The sequence below is a fragment of the Cololabis saira genome, chromosome 6 (genome assembly GCF_033807715.1).
Source record: "Cololabis saira isolate AMF1-May2022 chromosome 6, fColSai1.1, whole genome shotgun sequence".
Classification (NCBI taxonomy): Eukaryota; Metazoa; Chordata; class Actinopteri; order Beloniformes; family Belonidae; genus Cololabis; species Cololabis saira.
In genome coordinates this window covers 34,807,783-34,827,118 of record NC_084592.1, presented here as the reverse complement: position 1 = coordinate 34,827,118, position 19,336 = coordinate 34,807,783, and the positions used below count along the sequence as shown (strand labels likewise).

The 19,336-nt window shown below is 37.6% G+C and overlaps 1 protein-coding gene across 1 annotated transcript in view; it reads left to right on the top strand.

Moving 5' to 3' along the window:
* The window catches only part of stxbp5l (syntaxin binding protein 5L), a gene marked incomplete at its 5' end in the record, with an annotated part of 221,406 nt that extends 202,457 nt beyond the window's left edge, over positions 1-18,949 (top strand). Inside the window, 7 exons of the mRNA XM_061722943.1 lie at positions 7,339-7,440; positions 9,030-9,269; positions 10,168-10,531; positions 13,561-13,726; positions 14,186-14,297; positions 16,136-16,356; positions 16,716-18,949. Of these exons, the coding sequence (XP_061578927.1) occupies positions 7,339-7,440; positions 9,030-9,269; positions 10,168-10,531; positions 13,561-13,726; positions 14,186-14,297; positions 16,136-16,356; positions 16,716-16,757 (1,247 nt within the window). The remainder of the gene's footprint in view (positions 1-7,338; positions 7,441-9,029; positions 9,270-10,167; positions 10,532-13,560; positions 13,727-14,185; positions 14,298-16,135; positions 16,357-16,715) is intronic.
* Between the last annotated feature and the right edge of the window lie 387 nt (positions 18,950-19,336).

Here is a 19,336-nt window from a genome sequence, read left to right as displayed (position 1 = left end):
CAAATGTAAACAGCGGCCAGTATTTGTGACAGAACTGTAACAAATTGGCTGAAGAAAGTGGGATCAACATGCAGAAAGGCCAAACATAAAGCATTGATAACAACTAAATGGAACTAAATAAAGCTACAAAAGCTAATGAGATGCAGCCATGGACTGATGATTGGAATAATGTGGTATAAAGTGATATTCAGTGATGCCACAGTTTGGTTTAAGGTTTTTCTCCCACTATGGGAGTTTTTACCTGGCATTGTTGATGTAATTATTGCTTTGGGGGGGTCATGTTCTGGCTCCCTGCCTCTGTAATAGACGCTATATAAATAAAATGTTTTTTTTTTTTTTTTTTTTTTTTTTTTTTTTTTTGAATGAGGTGGAAATCCCTAATCCACTTTAATTTCCATCATAGACTGAGATTTGAACCAGTACTGTCAAACACATCAGCCAGTTACAGATAAAAAGGCCAAGTCTTTGTAGTTTTGGACAATCTAAGCTGCTTATTATGAACAAAAATCTGCTTTTTTTTTTTTTTTTTTTTTTTTTTATTAACAAACAGTGCAAACGATGACAAAAGACAGCATCAGTATGTGTGTGTGTATGTGTGTGTGTGTGTGTGCATGCGTGCCGTGTTTGAGTGTAAATAAGGTGATGAAAATAGGTACATAAATTGAGAATATTGATTCGAAAGTGAACAAATAAACAATTTTCATATAGAGTGGTGTAGCATGATATCATATAAATATAGCAATATCCTAATATAACATAATTTGTATAAAATATTATAACATATAACCAAATTATATCACCATACTATTATATATTACAATATAATACTATAGTTTAACATGCCAAGAGATTTCATAACTTAAATATAATAATATGAAACAATATATCATGATAATGCCAGTAATAATTATTAGAGTTAGAATTGGTCATTTATGTTTTGCAATGAGGGGTGAGGTCAGACCGGGGTGTCAGGGAAGCGAGCAGGAGGCCCCCACCAGACTTCAGTTGCCCGACCGGGAGCCCCAGCAGGAGGCAAGTATGTATTTGAAAAAAATCTAATTTATAGATAACAATCTCTAAGGAAATAATTAATTTTTCTTCAGTTTAGGTCCAGTGAAATCAACATTCCACAGTCTTTGATAAAATAGGATTGCATTTCTGGGAAAGACCAGGTAGTCATCAACAATTTAGTAATTTTATTAATCAAAAGTAACTGAAAAACCTCTGCAAATATCATTACAGGAAAACATTTAAATTCTGTTGTGGAAAGAACTAAGGGCAGATATTAACATAATTTTCAATATAATGTAAAATTCAAGGCCAAAGGTGGTAAAAAAGGGTGAAAAAATCTCCCTTTGTTTTGATTCTATGAGGTTTTTCCAAAACATTATGTAGGGAAAAAAATGCCATAATTGCAACACCGTTCTTTTTTTTTTTTAGATACTTTACAAAGGAAAACTGTTAAAGAAAATTATTCCGTGCAATCAATTTTGTACAATTCTTGAATCCTCTTGAGATGTGAATGAATTTATTTATCCAGGAGCCATGTCAGGGTTTCATGTTAATGATCATTTCTGCAGCTTGCTTTAGCATCACTTTAAAACTCTGCAACAGGTTTGCAGTCCCTTGTTGTGAATGCAAGAAACTGCCCTTGCATCATGTGCTCTAATACTGTTACTTATGTCAACCATGTCCAAGGTCTGAAGACTGGTGCAGTGTTAAAAAGTTGAACCCATTAATTTTTCTTGCCACAGAGCTGTTTTTTTCTCTTCTGCATTAAACTGCATTTCTTTTTCAAAGAGCAGCATTTTAGCAGCAACAGACGGTATATTTTTCATCATATTATAAACTGAAGAGGAGAAGTTTATGCCTTATTCTTTGTCCACTTATTTCTTTTCTTGTGACTAAACACTTGAGTTTGGGTTTTTCCTTTAAAGGAGCTTGAGGCCGGATTGAGGCAGGATTTATGAAAAAAATCCGTATACGTTTTAAGTTTTCTAGTAATAATGTCAGATGAAGCATTCCAAACCCAAAAGAATGAGCCCTCTAGCGTATCTCTCCGTTGCCTTGAACAGGCTGTGTGCTGCAAAATGTGCTGCAATTCGGGCCCAAATTTCCCGCGCTGGGCTGCGGATGTGACGTCACATGACGCTGCATGCTCGTTCTCCCCGTTCTCCCATGCCGGCTTCGTTGTTGGCTTAAGTACCCCCGACGGCCGTCGTGGTGTAGGGTGGCGCTAGAGAGTCTCATTTCTTAAAAGGAGCCTCATGCTCCTTTAAGGAAAAAATAACAAGCAGGACACATAGGTTCATATACTACTTGTATAATGAGTACTGATTGTACTACCCTAAAGAAGTATTACTTTTCTTACACTGAAATGTCAAAGAACTTAGATTTCCAGGAGATTGACAAATTTTCATTGCTGTGTGTCACACTTGCTTTTGAGAAGACCATGACTCTGAATGTAAACCGACCAAACACACCTTATATGTAATGTGTGTATTCATGTGCTTTTGTGTGTCTTAGAAATGGAAAGCATTCGTGGTGGCATCTGTTAGCAGTCATGTGTGGGCAATGCCAAAATACCAATTGGTGATGCTTTAAGGTTTTCTATTTTACCGACTCCTAACCGTCAAAGGTTATATTAACTGTTTTATTTCCAAAGACGAACATGGGAGATTTTTTCATTTTGTTGTTGGGTAAAAATGTTTTCAATTTCCTCACAAAAAAAGGACGGCTGAAACAAAAGCAAAGAGGCAGATAGATATGTGTCCTTTCAAGTGAGAAATGATCATTTTCATTCCTATGCTGATGATACGCAGCTGTATTTGTCTATGACATGCCTAAACTTTAGGCATGTCTTAAGGACATCAAGCACTGGATGGACACACATTTTTTGCTTCTAAATTCCGATAAAACAGAGGTTATTATTTTTGGTCCCAAGCATATTAGGAAGGGGTTCGATAGTGTTGCGATGGCTTCCAGTGCAACTGTATGAACCTTGGTGTTATTTTCGATCAGGATTTGTCTTTTCAGCAGCATATTAATCAGGTTTGTAAGATGTTTTTCCATATCCGTAATATCGCAAAGATTAGAAATATCCTCTCGCAGAGTGATGCAGAAAAACTAATTTGAGAGTTTGTAACTCCTAGGCTAGATTATTGTAATGTGATGTCCAAGTAATTCTCCAAAATGCAGCAGCGCGAGTGCTGATAATCAACAATCCAGTGTTAGTCTCCCTCCATTGGGTCCATGTAAAACTTAGGATCCAATTTAAATGTTATTACTCGCAAATAAAGCTAAAAACGGCCTAGCTCTGCAATATTTGCAAGACCTAATAGAGTTTCCAAATGTAGATTTTAAAACCAAACTTAAAACGTTTCTGTTTAGTAAAGCCTATAATTAGTGTACCGTATTTTCACGACCATAAGGCGCGTATAAACGTCTTATATTTTTTTCAAAATGTGCGGCACGCCCTATAGCGCAGTGCGCCCTATGTGTGTTGTTATTGTAAGGCAGATGTAGTTGAGACCACCAACTATTATACTATACTCCATTGGTCATCCAGCGATGGATGACCAATGGAGACCACAGAGTGGAAGGCAGCGCCGGGCAAGTTAGGCCACAGTTTGCGGATGGATTGTAGATGCGTGGGCTAATGTGTCTGCTGGCACTGTTGTTCGAGCTTTCGCAAAAGCCGGCATTTCCGAGGGGCCGCATGGCAAGGAAAGTGACTCTGAAAGCGAAGAAAGTGGAACTGGCATATTTGATTTAGTGCAGCTGTTTAATTAAGAAACGGAGGATGAGGACTTCAATGGGTTTGATTAATGACGATTACCGGTAATGTGCTTGTTTTAATTTTTTATTATTCATTGGTGATTTAAAAAATGTTAGTACTTTGTAATAAAGACTTAAATAAAGCACAATCAAACTAATTTTTGCTCCCGCTCTATTTTTAAATACGCACACTTGTATGCTTGTGTGTGTGTTGTTGTAAGGCGGTACGCCATACGTGTGTGTAGACTGCGCCTTTTCGTTCGGTGCGCCGTATGTGTGTTAAATACAGAAATGGCACACATAACTGAGACTGTGCCTTTTCGTACAGTGCACCGTATGGTCGTGAAAATACGGTAAACTCTAGTGTTTTAGGGCCAGTAATCATAACTGACGCTACAGGACAAGACTAAAACAGTTCGTCTTAAAGATAGCTTTGTTATCGATATGCTACTATAAGCCTATGCTGCAGGGGGACACCGACATGATCCCTCCTTCTCTTTCCTTTCTCAGTTATTAATTATAAGTAACTCATAACCATCATTGTTCTCCATTGTTCTTGTAGTATGTTGTGCTGGTCTGCCCCCTCCTTTTCTCTTCTGTGCATGTTTGCAGGCCAGAGCTTCAGGAGCTGCATGCTGCCCTGCAGTCTCACCCTCTGATCATCCCACTGCTGCTTCCACCTGTCTTTATGGATGTCTGTTGGATACTTACTGACATGCTGACCTGCAGTCCTGCACTCTGACCACCTCAGTGTTTGCTGTCCACAGCTCTTTATATAGTCATCTCTGTAGTGCACCAGTTATCCATTGTGTCCGTGTCTCTCCTTTCTCTGTTTTTCATTCTCTCTGTCTGTTCTCTCTTTTCCTGCTCTGCCCAGCTGGCCCCCCCTTATGAGCCATGTCCTGCTCAAGGTTTCTTCCCTCCTAAAGGGGAGTTTTTCCCTTGCCATTGTTTGGCTTAAGGTTTTTCTCCCACTTGAGGAGTTTTTACCTGCCATTGTTTATTTAATAATTGTCCAGGGGTCATGTTCTGGGTCTCTGGAAAGCACCCAGAAACAACTTATGTTGTTATAGATGCTATATAAATAAAATTGAATAGATTTTGAGTAGATTACGTCCCTCGGGTCATAACAAAAGTGATATGCAAATGTTTTTGTCCTAACAGGAGCTGCAACATCATCCTGCCATGTTGAACATTTTGTCTCTGAAAACTAAATTTCTTACATAAAAAGTCAAATCATATTAGCTCATCAAAATCACATATTTTGAGTGTAAGTATTAGAAATAAGAAAGAGGGTAGCAGACACTGGCGAGTGAGATTCCACATTGTGGGAAAATATTAAATCACATTGTCTACAAATCTGAAAGTCAATTGACACCTTACTCCAAATATTTGGAGTTAGGGTGATTTGAATCTAGCAACCATAAAAGAAAAATGATCTGCACTGCAACCTCAGATGATCAACAACACAAATTGTTTCATCATGTTATATATTTAACAAAGCTAAAGCAGAAATGAAGGCACAGACTGTGAAACCTAAGTTCACCCCAAGATTTGATGGCTTGTAGATACAAATACATCTCAAAATAATTCTCTTACATAGTCTTAATGGAACTGTTGTCCATTATTTATAACATTGTTTCAGTTCATTGATGTTTATAGGCATTATTGTATGTGCAGCTCTTCTAAAGCATTGGTTATGAAAATGTAATCAGGAAAGCAGCCTTTCTAATCTTTGACCTTTCCTCACAAAGCATCACTTTGAGATGACGCTGGAATTACACAGTTTTCTTTTGGCTGAGAGGCATTTGTAGTTGCTAAAAATGTAAAATGACAATGTTTTATTCTAGTAAACCACAGGTAATGACTTTTCTCAGTGTACAATTGCATATTCTGTATCTGTTGTCTACCTTTGGCACTGTTGCGTATCAGTTAAATTGGGTTACCACGGTGAAGAGCCAGCAGGATAACTGGAATAATTAAAGGTCAGTAAGCAGTGCAAGAAATGAAGCCGATGTTAATAAGGCCTGCATGCAGGCAAGAAGTGAGAGGAGGTAAATGACAGTGGAAGCCAGGCGTTACCAATTTCCCTTTAGACAGAGCCCCTATTATATGTTAAAGATACAGTTGTACAATACTTTTTTCCATTTTTAAACAAACTTGTAAATGGATGTAAGTGGATTGTAAATGACAATATTTTTTATTTTATTTCTTTAGGTGTCATATCCCTTAAAGGGCATTTTTAACAAAGAAAATATATCATTAGAATATATTTTACGTGATTACAACACAAAGCTGAAGTAATCCAGTGATTAGATAACAAAATTATGAAAAAGAAAATCATTAAGACACTCACACTCCTATCTTTCCAGTGCAGATGTACACAATACATGGTTTTGTGTTTTTCTTGTTGGATCCCTATAATGATTACATTTTTCTTCTTAATTGTTCCTACGTTTCAATATGAAGTCAAAAGTTTCTCAATTGTCTGTTAGCTAAATGGTTGAACCTGTCAGGAAAGGTTGTCAGAACAGTTGGACTTACAGCCATCAGCAGAGGAGTTTTGAAAACAAGGTTTAAATATTGATTTGAAGGATTGGTCCTTGTCTCACAAAAATGTGTGTGCTTGTTTGTGTTCGTATTATAGATTAACTACACTTTGTGTGACCACTTCAGATTTTCTGCCTTTCTTTATCAGCTACCCCTAGCCCCGACTCACTTGCCTCTCGGGGGTCCCTGTGTCCTGTCAGAGTACCACTGTGCCTGACTTTCATTAGTCAGAACAGGCTGTGTGACAGCGTAGACACACCCAGGCCACACATAGCTGAACCACCCACACTCACAACAGAAGGCTTTTTTGTGTGCATGGTTGCTAGCAGTCATGGCTAGCACTGTTTTCAAAGATATCATCGTGGAATAGAAATACTAACAAACTAAAAATATAAATAAATAACTTCTTAATATATAAATGTTGCACGATGACCGCGAATAACAAAAGAACAACCAATGTTTTGTCATTTACAATATAATTCTTTCCATGTTCCTGTTTTGTAACCAGTTTGCAAACTAGGATCCACAGTGTTTTGTAGCTTAAGAAGAATCAAAGAAAGCAGCATCATACAACATTGCTGTGGAGTAGCTTTTGATGGACCACAGTAGACCGATTGTCGGCACGCTATCTCATAGTTACTCACAGCATTTGAAACACAGAAACCTGCAGTCGTTCCCAACAGAGTATAGTTTAAAAGATGGTTCTACACAGGGATTCAGAGAAGAGTAGAGTGGTATAGCAGAAACATAACTGAGCCGAACTCATTTTCAGTTTCATAGTTTTTTTCTTTCATGTATTTTTGAAGCAATTCCACCACACTAAGTTGCATTTTTCTTTCTTTCTTTTTTTCTTTATTTCCCTTTCTGTCACTCTCTCGTACTGCTGTTAATTTGTCCGTCTTGTCTGTTCCGTGGCTCGGCGTGGCTGCACCCGTATTTGTGTACTTGTTTCCCTGGCTCGTTGCGGGGTGTGGTTTGTTCTGTGGGGTTCATTTTGTGGGGGATAAGTAGGGCATGCATCCAGGAGAGCAATGCTTCAGCAGTTTCATGGAGTCACTATGTACTCCCACGACGAGCACCACACCACCACCTCCTACTGTTGGACTGAGAGAGGTAAGTCCTTGTCCTTTGGCCACAAACACACCCACTGATGTCCTGACCAGTTTACGTTCGTCCTTCCATCAGTCAGTCAGAATGTCAGGTCATCATGTGATCCTGTGTCATTTAAAACGTACTTAATGCTGAATTGTCTCATTTTGTCCTGGACGATGTAGGAGTTAAATGGGTGGCCCCATATTTTTTTATGTAAAACTGACATGACCAGAGGGCTGTTTCACAAAAGTAGGATTAAGAAATCCAGGGTAAGAGATAAATCCAAGCTTGACATCAGTTCATCCTGGCTTCATACATTTCACAAAGGCCAAACCAGGCTCAGGAGGTGCGGCTTTGTCAAGCCAGATGTAAGTAATCCAGGTAAATGTGCGTCCACAGATTTTCTTCAAAAGACCATGAGATCGATCACAGATTCACTGATTCTACAACAGATAAATTGCATGCATCTCAAATGAACAACATCTTTTGATGGAGGATTATGAAGAAATGAAGCAGATACTAAAGAAACGAAACTGTCTATTATAAAGACAAAGTGCATGGCAAACAATAGCAGATCACCTAAAATACACATTTTCTAACCACTACTCTTAATGGACAAAATGTTATATCATTCAAGGATTTACCTGATCTTTTCTCAATTTAAAAATGTTAAACTCATAAATTAACAGTGGAAGTATATTATGTAATGTGTCGTGTTAATTCAGACACCTATTTATTTTAGCCGTTGTGTCTCATCTGTCTGGCAAGAATCACCGCCAGCAGGAGATATAAATAAATTGATATAAATAAAGAGGTTTTAGAATGGATCCAGAGGGGACAGTCCTGACCAGTTTATGTTGTTCTTTCTTTTGATTAGCATACACTAAGATTTGCACCCATTTGTGGTTGCTGTTACATAAATCTCCACTTTTTTGTCCGCATTTGGTTGAGAGTGCAGTAGGCTACTGCACATTTCCTAGCTCTGAATAATTCAGAAATGCAGCAATACTGAAATACTTTCCGGGTGGAGGCTTTAAGCCCAGAGAAAGGCCTGAATGTGTAACACATACAATACATGGAATTAAAGGCTTTCAAAATCCAGCTCCTGCCAATGAGTGCATGTGTGCATCTGTTTAAGAGTTTTCTAAATGATTAAAAGCTGGTTTAGTCTGGAAAACTTATAATGGTGTGTGCATGTGTCCGAGTGTGTGTGCATGCATACATGCGTGTATGTGTGTGTGTGTGTGCGTTGACTCAAAATATACGATGTTTCTGCCCAGCTGTCTGGTTGTCATAGTTAACCCCTTTTCTTTTCAGTGTAACACTATTCACCCTTCAGTTGCATTTTTGTCTCTGTTTTATGCCATTTAACATTTGTAGAAATTTTTTGACTTTAACTAAGCTGCTCTGTACCCTTTATTGCTTACTTGTATGTATGTTTTTCTTTTATCTGCTTGCCCTTTCATACCTCCATCTTTTTTGTCATACTTCTCATGCTGTCATTCCCATCCACTTCTCTTCAACTGATGCCATTAATGTCTACCCTTGAACTGTTTCTTGCGTTGTTTCATCTTGTATTGTACTTCCATGTTTTGTGGCTGCTTCCACAGAGAGCCGTGAAAACTCCTTCAGCCATTCCCGCAGCTACAGTGTGTCCAGCATAGACCGGGACACCAAAGAGGCCATAAGCACTCTGCAGTTTGGAGAGTCCTATGGTGGCAAGAATGATTCTCTTCCCACCCCGTGTCTGTGGGTGGGCACAAGCTTGGGTGTGGTCCTCCTTATCCCAATGTCTATCCCCACTGACCAGGAGGAGAGGATGTATGATCCTGTGACAGTTGGTCCCAGTGGTAAGTCCCCCTTTGTTATGTAGGCTAGACGTGGCCTAAATATTATAAGCCGACACTGCAACGTTGGTCTGATAGCGCAGGACTTGAGTACATGTCTTATCCAGTACTCGAGTTGTAAAAAAAAAATCAGGGGGGATGGTGGATTTTATCATATGGGGACAGATAATTTGTGCTGATTACAAATAATATAATATATTATAAATAATAACACTGACCAAAACACCTGCAGAAATACTGCAGGAATGACATAGCAGCAGTTAAATGCAGCCTTCTGTAAGCTTTAATTATCCTTACATCTAATACATCAAAACACAACAATAAAAAACAGTTTTCTGAACTTATCAATATGACTCTGTCCTTCACAGGATAAGTAAAATGGATCACTGCAAAAACTCAAAATCCTAACAGAATATTTGTCTTATTTCTAGTCAAAATGTCTCAGTTTAGTAAAAAAAAATCTTATTACACTTAAAACAAGACTCATCACTGGAAAAAACAACAATTTTCACCTGTTTCAAGTAGATTTTCACTTAAAATAAGTAGAAAAATCTGTCAGTGGAACAAGATTTTATTGCTTGTAATGAGAGATAAATCTTGTTCCACTGGCAGATTTTCCTACTTATTTCAAGTGAAAATTTACTTGAAACAGGTGAAAATTGTCAAATAAGTTATTTTTCTGGTGTTATTTTTCTTGTGAAGACTCTAAATGTTGAAATAGCAGTAAAACCACATTCATTGATGAAATGACATAAGGGATGGAAAGGGGGGATGGCAGTTTTACAGGGGGGATGATTTGGACCGTTTTTATTTCAGGGGGGATGCCATCCCCCATCATCCCCCCTCAACTCGAGTACTGGTCTTATCCCTCTTTCTCTTGACTCTCACCAAATTCTCATAGGAGCAGTCCAAATGCTGAAGGGCTCTGTGTTACGTTTTGGTTTCTTGGACTGCGCTGGAGCTCTCATTCAGAGCCCGTATGAGGTTTGGCGGGACCTGAATGCTCCCGAGGACCCTGATCGGCCGCTGAAGCGCAAGCTGGTCCACTTTTCACCATCATCCTCCCAGGATGCATCTGTGGAGGGGCATTTGGCGGTGGTGTGCTCTGAGAGGCAGGCCAAAGTATTCCTGATGCCCTTGCAGTCGTGCCTCTTTGTCCACGACATCACAGAGTCATCGTTTGTACTGCGAGCGGATGTGGTACCTATGTGTAACAGTGTGTGCCTGGCCTGCTTTTGTGCAAATGGACATGTCATGACACTCAGGTACGATCTCAGGCACTCATAAGAGCTCTGTATGTGGATTTTGCTTTTGATTCTGTTTTAAATTCCCCATGAAATAGCTGACCTGTGATGTGCTTCCACATATTTAACATATTTTGCATGAAAATATAAGCTAGTAAGACCTCCCCACCAACTGGAAGTAAATTCTCATTGGTAAGTTCCAACAGTCTGAGTCAAACCTAGCTGTATTCTCTACTATAGTTAAAACAGGTGTGTATTTGGGCCCAAGATTAGTGTATACCTACCTGCACATACCTGAGTCATCATCGTTATTTTCATTGTTTTCCAGGTAAATTACAAACTCTAACGAAGTGTCACAAAAACACAGACTACCCTCTTGTCACTGATGGGCCATGTACTAGTGTGAAGGGGACATTTACAACAAAGCATTTAAACTATTCTAATATCACCTGGTTTCATGGGGTACGCTCAGAGTTGCAACATAAAGTGTAAAGGATATACATGAAACTTCCATGAACTCCTATCTTTTATTCATGCATAGGGTTGCCACCCGTCCCGTAAAATACGGAATTGTCCTTTATTTGAGAAAAAAATGTTGCGTCCCGTATTGAACTAATACGGGACACGATTTGTACCGTATTTTCATTAACTTTTACACCATATTCTAGTTGAATTATTGAAATAAATTAACTTTTACACCATATTCTAGTTGAATTATTGAAATAAATTAACTTTTACACCATATTCTAGTTGAATTATTGAAATAAGTTAACTTTTACACCATATTCTAGTTGAATTATTGAAATAAGTTAACTTTTACACCATATTCTAGTTGAATTATTGAAATAAATTAACTTTTACACCATATTCTAGTTGAATTATTGAAATAAATTAACTTTTACACCCTATTCTTCACCTGTAGGCTATATTATTCTACATCTTGGCTGATGTACACAAACATAGCATAGGAGGATATTTCAGCTGCTAGTATGGTTGTCTGTCTGTACAGTCATGCAGGTTCAATGCTATTAAAGCACTTTAAACTTTAAATCAAAGTATTTAGTTTTTTCATATAAAATAAACACATTTTTATTCAGTTTAGAAGTTTTGGGGCTTTTTTTTGGCTCCTGCGCTGCTGAAATCAGGGCGTCCCTTATTTCTATTTCTGAAAGGTGGCAACCCTATTCATGCACATAATTAATTATATATTACACTGCCTGGTCATAACCAACAAAACAAACAAACAAGCACTGTTGCCTCAAAACTGCTAGGTTTCTGGTTCGCATCCCAGCTGAGGCCTTTCATGTGTGGAGTCAGCATGTTCTTCCTGTGCTTTCATGTACTCTGCTTTCATAGGCTGATTGGTGATTCTGAAATGCCCAGAGGAATGGGTGTGTGATTTTTCATCTATGTGGCCCTGTGATGGACTGGCAACCTGTCCAAAGTTAACCCCTGCGTTTTGCCCAAAGAGAGCCGGAGTGGGTTCCAGCAGACCCCCGTAACCCTGAATAGGAAGAAGCAGTTATAGACGATGGATTGAATAAATAGCAGCACTGTAACATTTTGTCGGGCAACCATGAGCTTTTTAATAGTGTTCATGTGGAGATTTCAATGTGTCAGTGCATGTATTTTTTTTACTCAAGTTGCTTACATTTTTACCAAAATCTTGAAAATGAGAGAGTCAGACCACTGCACAAAGTCTCCTTCAGCACATTCAGAGTTTCTCAATGTGTGAAAATGATGTGTCATGCTCCTTGGACCACTCTGTCACAATATCAGCCCAATGAATCCCAGGATTGTTATATACATGCCATTAAGCACAAAAAACAAAAAAATCTAATGATGGAAATGTATGCTGCTTCGGTATATTCAGGGAAACAGCTGACTCTGTTTGTTTGGGCACATACCATTGGTAAATGTAGACCGGATTAACTGAAACCAACCCAGATTATTATACTTCCCCAACAGTTTCACTCAGTAAGCACTAGGCATGATGGCCTAATCTGAAGTCATCACACCTCGTTACTTTTTTCCATTGCTCCCTGTCAAAATAAAGCTTTACTTACTAATTTGTAGTTTTCGTACAGCTACACAGCTGTTTGTTCCCAGTACTGTGAGTTTTCTTTCTACTACTAACACTCTACTTTCTAGATTTTACAAAAGGTTTAAGAGACCTCCAAACACAATCTTTCAAGATTTTTTTCCCTAACTGGAAAATGATAGTTCACCACTGTCCTTCCAGCTTTACATTATGCCTTGGACAGATTTAACCAAAGTTTAGCACTCTCTGTGATCTCCTTAGTTATTTAGTTTGCTTTGTATTAATAATCTGACCCATCCACCGTGACATCCACAGGATGTCTCTTCTGGAGTGACTGTTTAACAAATGAAAATCTCTTCACTGCTTCACACAAAAATAACTTATAGCCAGCTGAAAAAGGAAGCAGTACTTGTCAAATGGAGGACTCAGACATGTTTACGTAGTCGACTCTAGGTGCTGATTCTGGTTTTGGTCAGGCGGTGTAGTTGAGATCCCACCACTCCCACGTGCACTTAGCTTATTTCTATTTTTGACACTTCATATTCAGAATACAGGTTCTCATGTACAATATGAAGTGTCCTCCACTCCCAAATGAGCTCAGGTGTGAATAATTAACAACTTTATTATTTATAGATTATAACATTTCTAATTTATTCAAGTTATTTATTATTTAGAATAACACTAAATACTTCAAGTAACTTACTGTAATTGGAGTGTTTTATGACATATTATATTATTGTATATTGTATATATATATTGTATTAATCGAATACATGTCTGGATACAGAACATTTTAAATATTTAAAAAAAATCTATATAAGGAGATGATGCTTCTCTATTCAGCTATAAGCTAATTGGCAGTATCAATTATTGCCCTTCATACATTATTAATGTATAATGTGTCACGATAACTGGTTTAAAGTTGGTTCCAATGCATGGTATGATTTCGACATTTTACTGGCATTCCTAGTGTTTAACACATTTTTCACTCTTGTCTTTCTGTTTGCAGTTTGCCTAGTTTAAGACCACTGATGGATATTCATTACCTGCCTCAGGCAGACATGCGCAATGCACGAACATTTTTTTTCACTAATGGAGGACAGGCTCTATATCTCAGCTCCCCCACAGAGATCCAGAGAATTACGTACAGCCAAGATATGTGTGACAACCTGCAGGTAAACACCACAGTCAATCTTTATCCCTTAATTTAGTGAAGTACTGTTGCATTGAATAAGCAGAGGCTGCCATTCCTACCGTTTGAGGAGCTCGGAGTTGACAGTAGGTATAGTGTGTATGCATACATTTATGAGCCATCACTGCACTCTGATAGCAAATGTCTGTGGATCCAGTTTTATGTTGCTACCACACTGCCACCTGCAGGCAACAGTTGTTACCTTGATTTCGCTTTAGCAGTGACCAGCTTATGAACAGTTTTGGTATTCAAGAGAACTTGTTAAGATTTTCAATTCACTTCCCTTACATCTATTTGTAGGCACAACAAAGCCCATCTCAGGACACTCTACACAAAGAGTACACATGTTCAGTGGAAGTCAAGTTAATTGTGGTTGAATTCATTCCAACTGCCCAGAATTTTCTTTTTTCTAAGAGTTTTCTTTTATCTTCATTGATTGTAGGAAATGCTGGGAGAGCTGTTTACTCCAATAGAAACACCAGAAGTCCAGAACAGAGGATTTCTAAAAGGCTTCTTCGGAGGAAATGCCCAAACCTTCGATAGGGAGGAGCTCTGTGCGTCATCTTGTCTTTTTTTCCTTGAGAACGTTTACATGGACAGCAATAATGAAGTCGTTGAGCTTATTACAAATAAGTCCTGTTGATTTACTTGTTATATTTTGGTGTTGCTTGTTAAATAGCGTTGTTTAAGTAGTGGCATGTCCCTTATATTTTCAATTCAATTTTATTTATATAGAGTCTATTACAACAGAAGTTGTCTCAAGGCACTTTCCCGAGACCCAGAACATGACCTTCTATCTAGTGTTCCATCTAGAATTTGATGCAACATCAACAAACACAAATTTTCCAGCAGAGATACCATTTGACATTTGTTCCTGATTTTGCAAGACCTTAAATCAAAGGTTTCTCATTTTAAGTGCCATCCATGGTCATTGCACCTACTGGAGACCTAAAACATTCACAATTACCATTTGTTTAGACTGTTTAATATTTCAAAATGCCATCAAAACCCCTATGTCTTACTGCAATTATTGTTTTGTTTTGTTTTTTTCAATATGACCTTATTCTGATTAAGGCTACTGTTTAATATGGATTCATACCCTTTATTTGTATTGTGCCCTTTCACAAGGTCTCCAAAGCAATTAACGGAGAAAGCACTCAAAGTTTAATATAACCTTGTTAAATTCAAATTATATTCATGTGTCATCCAATAAGTTACCGTTTTAGTCTATAATTTAAATTTGACAGTTTACCAGTTTATGGTGCAATCCCCGCCGTGAGCAAGCATCACAACAGTGGAGAGGATAACAAGGCTATGAAGCTTACACCAGAGTCAGACTCAGGGAGAGCAGCCATTTGTGCATAGAGTCATAGACTTACTCAAGTTATACCCAGTACTCGAGTTGAGGGGGGATGAGGGGGGATGGCATCCCCCCTGAAATAAAAACGGTCAAAATCATCCCCCCTGTAAAACTGCCATCCACCCTTTCCATCCCTTATGTAATTTCATCAATGAATGTGGTTTTACTGCTATTCCAACATTTAGAGTCATCACCAGAAAAACAACACCAGAAAAATAACTTATATGACAATTTTCACCTGTTTCAAGTTAATTTTCACTTGAAATAAGTAGGAAAATCTGCCAGTGGGACAAGATTTATCTTCTTATTACAAGCAAAAACATCTTGTTCCACTGGCAGATTTTTCTACTTATTTCAAGTGAAAATCTACTTGAAACAGGTGATTTTTTTTTTTCCAGTGATGAGTCTTGTTTTAAGTGTAATGAGATTTTTTTTACTAAAATGAGACATTTTAACTAGAAATAAGACAAATATTCTTGTTAAGATTTTGAGTTTTTGCAGTGATCCATTTTACTTATCCTGTGAAGGACAGAGTCATATTGATAAGTTCAGAAAACTGTTTTTTATTGTTGTGTTTTGATGTATTTGATGTAAGCCCAGTGGATATTTAAAGCTTACAGAAGGCTGCATTTAACTGCTGCCATGTAATTCTTTTCTGTCATTGTTTTGGTCAGTGCTATTATTTGTAATATATTATATTATTTGTAATCAGCACAAATTATCTGTCCCCATATGATAAAATCCACCATCCCCCCTGATTTTATTTTACAACTCGAGTACTGGTTATACCACAGTATTGCTGTCCATGCAAACATACTGAATATGCAGGATTTTATTCCAGTATGTGCTTTGTTAATTTACTTAAAAGATTTCTTATGATGTTGATACTAATCAGCATAATATAAGTTGATTCAATATATAATGATTAACACTGGAGTTAGAAAAAGATTATAATAAAAAAGCCACGGCCAAGTAGTAATGATCATTTATTTCATCTTCTGACTTTTATTTGTTACTGGACGTGCTTGACAGTTGGTGAGGCAGCAGCTGGGAAGGCTTCCCGGAGTCTGGCGCAGCATATCCCTGGTCAGGGAGGGATGGAGGGCATGAAGGTGGCAGCGAGCGGAGTGGTGGGCGACCTGGCACGGGCCCGCATCGCTCTGGATGAGAGAGGCCAAAGGCTGGGGGAGCTGGAGGACCGAACCGCCCTGATGATGACCAGTGCAGAGACCTTTTCCAAACATGCTCATGAGGTGAAAACAGAACCACACATTTGTGCAATAAGGCTTGGATGTAAAAGTCCTGTCTCACACAAAGTTTGTTTGTAAAAGAAAATGCTGCTTAATCAAGAGAAAACAAATGAGTTGAATATTTTTCTTCTCATTAATTTATTATTTATGTGTTTTATGTTTAACGTTTTACTGTTTTGTTTTTGCTTTTCTTTTCGCTTGTCCAGCACTTTGGTCAGCTGTTGTTGTTTTTAAAGTAGTTTATAAATAAAATAAATGTGATTTGAAATTCATATAAAAGGAAATACAGCAGAAAATATTGAAAGAAAATATTTTGGATTTTACCATTATAGCCAACAATAACCAACAATGTGTTTTTTCAGTTGATGCTGAAGTGCAAGGACAAGAAGTGGTACCAGTTCTGATAACAGGACAGAGGGATGAGGCCGCCCTGGGCCTGATGAGAAGTTGATGCCGCAGCAGGACTTTAACTTTAAGAACGATAGCAATCAGAAGAGACAGAAGAGTGACTTTGACTTACAGATTCCTGGACTGGCTCTGTGTACAGCAGAGTCTCAGTGTCAGAATACTGAACGACATGGACAAGGTCATTTCTCGTCTAGATGAACAGATATGTGGACAGAGAGTTTGAAGGTCTGAAGAACTGTAAAAATCCTGACAAGTCTTATGTCTGTGTAAAAGGGAGGTGTGTGTGTGTGTGTCTTTGTGTGTGTAAGCTTGTGTGCTTTGGGTTTTCTGGACCTTACAGTGTAGATACGCAAGCGTAAAGAAACCAACATGAAATGCATGAAACAACAATGAATGACTATTGAAAAGTAAAATAGATGTACTGCTTCCATATGAAAAAGCAGCATGTCACTTTAAAAAGTGATTAAAACAAAAAAAAGTTTTATTTATGTTAGCCAACAGCAGAAACAATGGATAAACATTATATTTTTTTGAAATACTGGCAAAATATATAGAGATATAAAAAGAGACATTTATACCTGCATTGCTATAAAGCCAAAATCTGTGTTATTTCCCTCCTTTTTTTGGGGGGGGGAGCGGGGTTCTTTGTCTAAGCAAATTTTGGTTGACACAATATAAGTGCACATACTTAACTCTATTAACTCTATTAATTTTTTTTTATTATTATTTTTAGCTGCTGCTGCTCACAAAAGCATTAGAGAATGACAAGGGACATCTCACATCCAAAAATTAGGTCATGCAAAGAGTGAACTTTGAGCTGTGTGTTTCAATGTACAGTTCATATAGTTATAAAACCTCATAAAACCTATGATAGATGAATCCACCCACCGCATACTCACAAAATAGCTAATATTTAATGATCATCACAGGTGTCCTGTTGACCACATCCAATGAGATGTAATAGATTATTTTGGCCAAGGAAGGCATTTATCATGAGTCCGATTATTTTGGCCAAGGAAGTCACTTTATTATGTTTCTTCAGCTACCTTTTTCAGTTTTGAGATCCTCGTCTGTGTATCAGTGAGAGAAAGAGCGCCACAGATAACAAATATGAGTTCCTCAGTCAAACCCATTCCAACTGAATCAAACATACCGGTTTTCCTTTCTTCAGTCTTGTGGTTTGTGCATTTTCAACATTAAATACATACATACATACATACATACATACATACATACATACATACATACATACATACATACGTGTTGAGACAGTGAAGAAACTATGTACATCTGTAAAACATAATTACAGAAGGCGTATGTATTTTAAAAACAACTAATGTTTCATGATACATGGTTCAAATTGTGATTGTGGTGTACCACGTGACATGGACAAATGGCATCAAGTGAGGATATTTTGTACTCGTGTACTTGTCTGTATTTTGAACTGATCTGACAAATCAAACAGATGATTAATCCTTTCTGTCTCTCATACGCTAGACCTCACACACTGCACATTTTCAAAGCCTAAAAAACTCAAGAGACACAAGTGAATCAGTCATTACCACTTGCCCTCTGTCAGGCTGTGGAGACATTCCTGAAAGGTATATGCCTTCAAACGTTCTATATTTTAACATAGTTCAACTGGAATTCCAAAGCCAAGCTACACAGATTTTAAGAATTACACATGGCTTGATTCAGTGCCGTCTGGTAAATAACTATAATAACAATACATTTCGCTCCTATGTCTGTACTGTCAATGACATTTGTGTCCAGTGGAGTTCTTTCAGTGGCAGAAAAAACACACAAAAAAAACAGGACTTCTGCTGACAGGGTGTTTTGTTAGTATGATTTTGGTTTGTATGTTTTCAGTTTTTATATTAACTGTACAGTTACAACTTTGGGTGAAAAATGAAACAAAAAATAATATTTCTGTATATGTTGTACCTGTTCCTGCTGGTACTGTATTATCTCGTATTCTGGCTCTGTCTAAAACACTGGAACTATGTTGTTCTTCACACTGTAGTTTGCTGGAAAAGCATTTATTCGGTTTTCTCAATGATGGCAGCCAAGTTTGTCTTATTTAAATGGAATTGTACCACATTTTGTTCTTATTGATATATCCTAGTGTAACGAAAAATACTTGACAAAAAAAGGTCTGATAATCTGTTGATGCAAAGACAAACTGAAATAAACATTGATTGATGTACGCAGTGGAGAATGTTTGATTGTTCCCAACAAGAATTATTTTGCTTCAATAAAATCAAATGAAACATGAATGCAAAACTAAACTAAAATAGTACATCTTTAAAATGTCCAATTTTCTGCACTGAGCAAATACGTGCACTGATCTGTGCACATCGATTAACAGAAATAACCATCCATGAGGTTTATTAATGACCATATCATTGACACACACCAATATAAATAATGTTCTCCTATTGTCCACAAACTACATACACAAATGCTGCTTCTTTAAAACCGTCTCTAATTTTATACAGTGGAAGAACGCGTTACATTTGTTTTAGTCCTTTTTTTTTCAAGTCAAAAAATGCTTCTAAGCTGACCTCTTTTCTGA